Consider the following 8468-nt stretch of genomic DNA (forward strand, 5'->3'; position numbering starts at 1 on the left):
ACCCTGGCCACCCAGGGGTATTGTGTATATAGTTTTCACTCAGGTCCATGTCAGTTAATTTAGGCGGGAAACCCGGGTGGTTGTTGTTACAGTGTGACAGCTGGCTGGCTATAAAAGCAAGCTGGCTGAGCTGTGTTCAGTTCAGTTCAGTTCCAGCTTACTTATAAAGAACTACTTGGAGGAATCTCTGTGTCGTCTGCTTTGTCAGCCCACTACTTAATAGTAGTAATTCCATTTAGCTATCATGCCTGTTAAGAGGAGCTTCCATTGCTGTCCCCTGAAGATAATGGAATGGGACGGTGGCAGTTGTTAGGCCTCTCTCTCAGCACTGCCAGACTCACAGGCATGGTGAGTACAGTATGCAGTGGCAATGGTGAAATGCTCTCCCCACAGTAAGCAGAGGAATCAGGTCCAGCAGGGGAAGTGAAAAGGCTTGTTTAAACATGGATATATATTTGTGAAGTGTGTTTATAAAAAACACGGCAGAAAAAGGGAAAAACCCATCCCCAATATCTGGATTATTATGCTTTAGTCTTGTTAAATAGGTTCCCATCAGGTGCAAGAGATTCATACAGAGAAACTGATCCCTATGTTTTTCTGATCCTTTTAATAGCTGCAGAACACCATCACCCTTTTTTGTTCCATGACAATAGCATCCTATATGCAAGAACCACCAGAATGTCTTGCCAAATCCTTAGTAAAGCTGCAAGTCTATTATCTATTTTTTTCAGTACATATCACCATACATATTGTTTTCTGTCTTCCTTATTGAGCTATGTCTGATTATAAAATATGAACAGCAATCATGTTCCTGCCAACCTTCTTTCAATTCAGCGTGAATTTGGATTAATTTTACTGCAGCTGAGGGACTTTAGAGTCACTCTTATGGGAGACTAATGACAGGAATCACACTCACTAAGTGTGACAGATTATAAAATTATAAAGCGCTTTATAAATGAGTTCTGCCTCTGTGAACCTAAACCTATTTTGAAAGATGGGCCCAAAGTAGATCACTAGGTCTAAATATGCACTAAACCACAGATACCTTTTGTACCTGATCTATGTCTGAAGGTGGTAGCTTAACATTTTATCCTGTACAAAACGCTATACAGAGGGTATAGAACTTCTAGTAGTTCTAAACAATATCCAAAGATTTAGATAACATACGAATCTGATATTGCATTCCCCCAGTCCTAAAGATGCCTCATTAGTCAATCCATCTAACAAGGTTGTGTTGACAAAAGCTTCTGTGGTGTTTCCTACTTCCTCCGAAAGGCCCTTCTGGAGCAGGAATTTAGAGATAAGGCTGTTGAACTTGTTCTCTGTGGTAGATTGCGGTTCTGCAGTTGCAAAAGGATTGTAAGTTGTGGCATTTAGCTCCTCTGGGTCAAGACAAAAGCCTTCAGGCGTTCTCTCGAAAGAAACATCCGTTAAGTCAAGACCAGCCACAGAGGATGGGGAGGCACAAGGAATATCCCTAACAAGTCTGTAGTTCTCCATCCATTCCTTCAGCCACTCAATCCTGCAGTCGCATTCCCAGGGGTTCCGGAAAAGATAGAGCCTTCCTAGGAAGTAGACCGGTTGGAAGACTGAGAAAGGCAAGGTGGTTAGGTTGTTGCTGTTCAAGTGCAAAGACACCAAGCTTATGAGGTTTTCAAAAGCCCCTTCCTCAATGTGGCTAATCCTGTTCCTGTCCAAATACAAAACTTCCAGCTCTAACTGGTCCTGGAACCATGTATTAGAGACATTTCGAAGTAAATTGCCGCCAAGATTAAGCATGTTGAGACGTCTTAGGCCGTCAAAACAGTTATCCGGGAGGTCACTGAGGACATTGTCATTTAAGTAAAGATACTCCAATTTCTGACAGTACTGAAAAGCTCTGTCATGAATCACGTTTATTCTGTTATCTTGCAGATTGAGATATTTTAGCTGGGTCAGGCCCAAGAGAGAATTATAAGCCACAGCTTCGATCTTGTTTTTCTCCAGATAAACATGGGTCAAATTCTCCATCCCTCGTATCGCTCCTGGAATCCTTTTGAAGTTGTTCTGAAAGCAAAAGAGTTCCTGAAGGGCTGGAAGCTCTATAAAAATCCTGTCTGGGATGTTGAAAAGGTTGCAGTCCGCTAAGTCCAGTCTGACGAGCCTCTTGAGTGAAATGAAAGTCCTTGTGTGCAAATACTGAATGTATTCATTGTGGGCCATTTTTAGTTCCGTCAAGCTGGCCAGCCCTTTGAAAGCACCAGGAGTGATGAAGGATATGTTGTTGTGGCTTAATGAGAGAGATCTGAGGGATGGGAGGGTACCAAATGCCCTCTCAGCAAGGAATTTGATGCTATTTTTATCCAGGTTAATAGAGTAGGCCTCACAGGGAAACTCTTTAGGGATCTGTGTGAAACCAGCACGGTCGCAAAGAATGGCACAACTCCTCTCTTGAGTGCACACACAGCTGGTGGGGCAGGAGCGGACACAGGCCCACACACAGTGAACAGGAGGGATGCAGAGAAGGACTGGCAAGGAAGCGGGGGGAGAGAAAGAGAGAAATCAGATCTTAGTGAACACTCACAGTATCAAAACACAATATTTATATAATGAATGGATCTTCCTTACTAGTAATTTTATTATTATTATTATTATTATTATTATTATTATTATTAATACCCTGCCCATTCAGCTGGGTTTCCCCAGCCACTCTGGGCAGCTTCCAACAAAAGATTAAAAATATATTAAAACATCAGTCATTAAAAAGTTCCCTAAACAGGGTTGCCTTCAGATGTCTTCTAAATGTCAGGTAGTTATTTCCTTGACATCTGATGGGAGGGCGTTCCACAGGGCAGGTGCCACTACCGAGAAGGCCCTCGGCCTGGTTCCCTGTAACCTCACTTCTCACAGTGAGGGAACCGTCAGAAGGCCCTCGGCGCTGGACCTCAGTGTCCAGGCTGGACGATGGGGGTGCAGACGCTCCTTCAGGTATACTGGGCCAAGGCTGTTTAGGGCTTTAAAGGTCAGCACCAACACTTTGAATTGAGCCCAGAAACGGACTGGGAGCCAGTGTAGGTCTTTCCGGTAAATTGAGTGACTAGTTGCTGAGACTGAAACACCAGCTGTGGAAGGGTGCTATTAAGTTTCAAGAAGCTGATTTACTTTCGCAGAATCTCTTCAAATTATGTGGCATGAGAAAGCTTCACTATCACATCCAATAGGTTCTTCTTTGGGATCCTTTCGAGGGAGAGACTTGCCCCCAATTTACATAATGAAGGCATTTTTCCATCCTCTTCCCATCAGTAAGTTTTCTCTGTTCCCGTGAACTGTATTTCAGGGATGCAGCTGGAACTATAAGCCTAGGACTCTCGATTGGGAGAAGGGGAAACTGAAATTATTGGTTGTGAAAGGGGAGGCTTCTCAAGTGCACACTGTGAGCAGGCTAGCCAACCGATAAGATTGTCATCATGGCAGGTGATGAGAGTTTAAAGGCATCAATATGACTGCAATATTACAGGGTCCTTGTGTCAGCTTATCTGCTCACAGGGCCCCACATTTTCAAACATTGGGCAAACCATTTTTTAAACACAAGTTAATGGAGTATAAGCAGTAAAAGCTAGCAGGTAGCACTCTTCGCAACCAAACACAAACATGTGGTATTAGGCCAAAATTGTACTCAGCTTCTAAGAGCAAGCTACAAAAGTGCAAAGTCTAATTAAAACGAGTTCACAGTTTTGTCTTCTGCCCTCAGTGGGACAAGCCCTGCAGGTAACATCCTTTGCTCCCAGACCCTTAATTTGTGGGATCAGTGCGTTGGTAACACATCAAAGACCGGATTATATTTACTGTAACTTCATCCAATTGGCCACTTTTAAACAGCCATGAGAAGAGATTTGCTTGAAATATTCCTTTGGTTCAGTGCCCAAGTTTGAAGAAAGTCCTGTCCTCTTTAGTTCTACTAAAATGTGAAGGAGGTATTTCTACTGGTTTTTGTCCCCTTTAGAAATAAATTAAAAAATCGTCCAGTAGCACCTTAGAGACCAACTAAGTTTGTTCTGGGTATAAGCTTTCATGTGCATGTCTCTAAGGTGCTATTGGACATTTTTTTTAATTTTTAAAATTTATTTCGACTGCGTCAGACCAAGACGGCTTCCTGAATCTTGCCTTCTTTAGGTTACTATAAGAGGCTTCATGAGGAATTCTGTGGAGATCTCTGTAATGCCAGCACAATGACATAAGAAGGAGCAACTCCTCCTCTTGCATGCTAAACTATTTGTATCGTTTACACTTCAGAACTATTAAAAACCACTTCACTTAAACTTTCATCAAAAGTTACCTTCCTGCTTTCAGTATTCCTCTGTGGAACATTCCAGATTTGATATTTAAACATTAGATACCGCATGTGATCAAATGGATTGACACATGCAGCCACAACCTGCTACAGGAGGCTGTGAGTTTGAGCAGAAGAATTTCATTCCATGCTCCTTCAGTTATTTTTCTGTTCAAAATTTCCCCCTGCCTCTGAAGTGAAACATATTGGGCCCTGTGTTTTCTCTCTCTCTAAGGTGGAGAAGGCATGGGGGGGGTGTTTTGAACAGAAAAGCAATTGGGATTGAAAGGGTTAAGCAGTTCCCTTTCCCCCCAAAGTTCTTCTGCTCAAACCTGCAGGCTCCTTAGGCCTCCATGACATAATTTAAGCATCATTTCTGGATTGGGGGGGGGAGGAATATATTTTTAAAATCCTTTGTGCTTTATGCACCGTGGAGATGGATATACCGAACATCACAGATCTATTTTGCAAAGTGCCTCAAGAGTGCAGACAAACTCAGGCCTGTTTGACATTTGAAAAGCTACTCCAGTACATTCATTTCATCCTCTGCATACTGTATGAACAAAGGCCAGAGGTGGGCTGAATTTGTCTTACAGAATGTAAGTATTTTGTTTTCCTAGAAGACCAACGTGCTTTAAAGTGTGCATGCTTAGGATCTCTCAGATATGGTGTTCGGAGTGATCCGAGAAATGCACTCTTGCTTAAAAACAGAGAAAAATATATACAACACCTAGCTCACTGTTCTAGGGTTGTATACAACATAGCAGGGCGCCATCAGTGCAAAGTTTACCACTAGCATAATAGGACTTCCCCCACTCCTACCCCTGCTAAATCTGTTCAAAGGTTCCCCTCAATACTCCAGATTTGGGGGAGGGTGCAAGGGAGAAGAGGAGAAAAGTCCTGTTGCACTAGCAGTAATCTTTGCACCGAGGGGATGAGTTAGAATACCACTCCACTATTATTAATAATATTAATTCCAGAAACCATCAAGGACTTGGACAAGGTGTCAGTGGTGTGTCACATTCACTCAGGCAGATACTTGCACTCAGGACCACTTTTGAATGACTATCTGGAGAGGTGGAAATGTGTCCAAACTGACTGTCCTGATTTGTCATTTGAGAATTATTTCGTGTCCAGGATTCTAGGTGCTGCTTGAAACTTGCTAATGGACTACCCCCCAGAGCAAAATACATTTATAAAGCAACATGTAATTAATAAATGTGTGCTTGTAGCCTTTCTAAGAGTCCTCTCTGTGAAGCTTGGATGCTACACACTCTTACTGAATAGTGAGCAGACAACGCCTAATGATATCAATCTGCTTGCACAATAGAAATCAGCTTGTGCAACAAGACCTCCGATTTGCCTTCTCCCCACTGTGCCCCCCCCCCCAATATCTGCTTGAGAGTGCCAACCCTCCAAAGCAGATTTTTGGGGGCACACAGGGAAGGAGAAACATAGACCCACTGGTACTATGTTGGAACTCATTTCTCTGCACACTTTTGCCTCTGCCCCCCCCCCACCCTGGCCCCTTAAAAAGGGTCCCCATCCTTGCTCCAGATGTTGTTGGGACTCCAACTCCCATCAGTCATCACCAGCATGGCCAGTGACCAGCAAATGATGGGAGTTGTAGTCCAACAACATTTAGAGGGCTATAGGCTCCCCATCCCTGCTATAAGTCCTCCCTTAAAAGTTGGAATAGGAATAATCAAGAACTTGGGGTGGAGGGAAGGACATTTTAAAGGGATTTAAAAAACCCACACACCATCATTTATGTTAATAAATGGTAAGAAACACATCTTTCTCCTACACAGATGTATCTTTGGTACTTAGGAACATAAAGGGTGGTAACATTAAGGCCTACAGCTACATTAAAATAAAGCCTGCTGCATAACTCTTTCTGTTCATTTCCACTTAACTAAAAGGCATCAACGCTAGTCTGTGTATTGTGTGTAGGTCAGCTTTAATGATCACATTGCAATAGTCCACCATCAAAAATCATCTACTGCACAGCTCTAGTCTACTGTTTATTTAGGCATTATTAACGCAAAACTGTGTCACCCAGAATTAAGTATGCATTACCTGAAGGGCTTAGCTATTCCATGCGAGAGAAGGAAGGATAAACTAAGTCAAAAGAGCACTAAACTGAGGTAAATAATCACCCCACTGTAAACTGGATCCCCACTTTATTCTAATTTGCCTCAGTATAGCAAGGAATGGGCAGTGTTTTTCTTTTTCATAAAATTGTCCCTAATCAAAGTCACAAATTAAGCCACACAAAATGCTGAAAAGTTCTTCAAATCCCAAATGTCAATTTGACATTTGTAGCAAGTATCCATTTTAGGTATCCAAAGAAAGGAATAAGCTTAAAGGACAGCCGCCATACTGTCTTTACACAGAAAGACAGTTAATACATAATTAAGTAGAGTCCACAGAGGGATACAATTTCCTCAGAGTTCATGGTCCATATTTCTCTTCAAAGAACCACAAAAACTAATCAATATAATAGATTAAACAAAAGGGGAATTGCTGGTGTTCAGATATGACTGAAGTAAAAGGGCAGCATAGCAGAAAAATGACACAGATGTTGTAATAATTGGCAAATGATCCAGTCCTGGTACCTTTATGCTGAAAAATCTGACTCTTAAAACTGATAAATTTCCTGCAGTGGGTGCTTAACATAAATTAACTCTTTCAAAATAAAAGAACTAAACACTACTAGCTTTAGAAATTGCTGTAAAATTTTGTGGAATGAAAAGTCTACTTACCTTTTAAAATGATGACAAACATTACCCTGATTAGTTGCTTGTGGCATCTCAGGTCCTCCAAAATCTAAAAGCAGACCAAAAACAGGGAACTATGCCAGACAGTTCTCATTTGCAATTGTCCTTTGCCTTTCCTTTTTAAAAAGTACTGCTTATGTTTTTTTCATCCTCTGTCTGAAAGCACAATTTATCTCCCCTCTGCTGGTTTCTTCCACAAACCTTTCCAACCAGTAACCCAATCCTTCGCATCTTTATTTTCAGAGTGAATTGGATTCCCACTAAATTCAATGGGACTTTCTCCCAAAAAATTGTGCATTGGATTGCGACCCTACTTGCCCAAACAGTCTTATAATACGTCACACTGAAATATGAAGTGGACTGGAAATAATGAAAATGTATGACTATTTGTAACCAGCCACAGATACTTTCCTCCACCAACATCTACAGAATCAAAGTGAAGTAGAAAAAGGACTGGTTGCCTGCCTCCCTTACCTGACAGGGGGATGTCTGTGTTGTCCTTTTTTCTTCTGAAGCTTGCGGTTAGCTCTGTTGCAGCATCTCTGAAAGGCTGGCATTTTCTCTGCTCTCAAAAGCTATCATTTAATGGCAGGAAAATCCTCTGTATCAGGGGAGGATTAGCAGAGACGGATGAGTTTGTCTTGTTCCATAAAGCTCCTGGATTGTTGACAAATCCATCAGCTTTTATTCCCCTCACACCCCCCAAAAATCAGACAGGAGCTGGCCCTCAGCCATCCCCAGCATTACAAAGGAAAACAACCCTCGCCCAGTGCTAGTTACATAAGGAGAGGCATATAATTACGGTATGTTTGAGGGCAAGCTGATGATTTTAGCATACACAGTGACTGAGGAAGGCACACAGCTGACTTCTCCTATCAAGGGAAAGTCTCAAAACTCAGCTGCCTGCCATAATCTGAACCACAACACATAGCAGTGGAACTGGATCTACCATTGGGCTGAGTGAGGCAACCACCTCAGGAAGCAGATGCTGGGACAGAAATGTGTCGTTCCCCCCCCCCCCATGTCTTTGAGCAATGCCCCCACAGGTGCAGTGGGGAAAATGCTGTCCAGACACCAGGGCTGAAGTAACACACATTTCTGGTGCCAGATGCTGTTCTCTTAGCATGCACTAGTTGCACAACCAACCTGCTGCATAGTGGAGAAAGTGGCCATCAGCTGCAGTCTTGCAATAGGACTTTATTTGCTCTCCCTGTCCCAGCATGCCTTCCAGATGGGGGGAGGGTGGGGCAAAAGGCAAAGTTCTGTTGTTGAAACATCACTTGCATGTTTGTGCTTTTCGGTGCATCTGCACCCAGTAATTGTGGGAAATACAGGCTTAAGCCTAATTAATGAAAGGGTTAAGACCATAGAGTAAGCTG

At 42.5% G+C, this 8468-nt stretch overlaps 1 protein-coding gene across 1 annotated transcript; it reads right to left on the reverse strand.

Annotated features, from left to right (window-relative positions):
- Positions 1-590: 590 nt before the first annotated feature.
- NYX (nyctalopin) lies at positions 591-8226 on the reverse strand. Its single transcript, XM_083438994.1, has 3 exons — positions 7564-8226; positions 7075-7138; positions 591-2507 (listed from the first exon to the last, which is right to left on the reverse strand). The coding sequence occupies exons 2-3, from the start codon at positions 7094-7096 to the stop codon at positions 1105-1107; spliced, it is 1425 nt and encodes a 474-aa protein (XP_083295120.1). The 5' UTR covers positions 7097-7138; positions 7564-8226; the 3' UTR covers positions 591-1104.
- Positions 8227-8468: the final 242 nt, after the last annotated feature.

This window comes from Podarcis tiliguerta, assembly GCF_965153285.1.
Source record: "Podarcis tiliguerta genome assembly, chromosome: 4".
In the NCBI taxonomy this organism is placed as follows: Eukaryota; Metazoa; Chordata; class Lepidosauria; order Squamata; family Lacertidae; genus Podarcis; species Podarcis tiliguerta.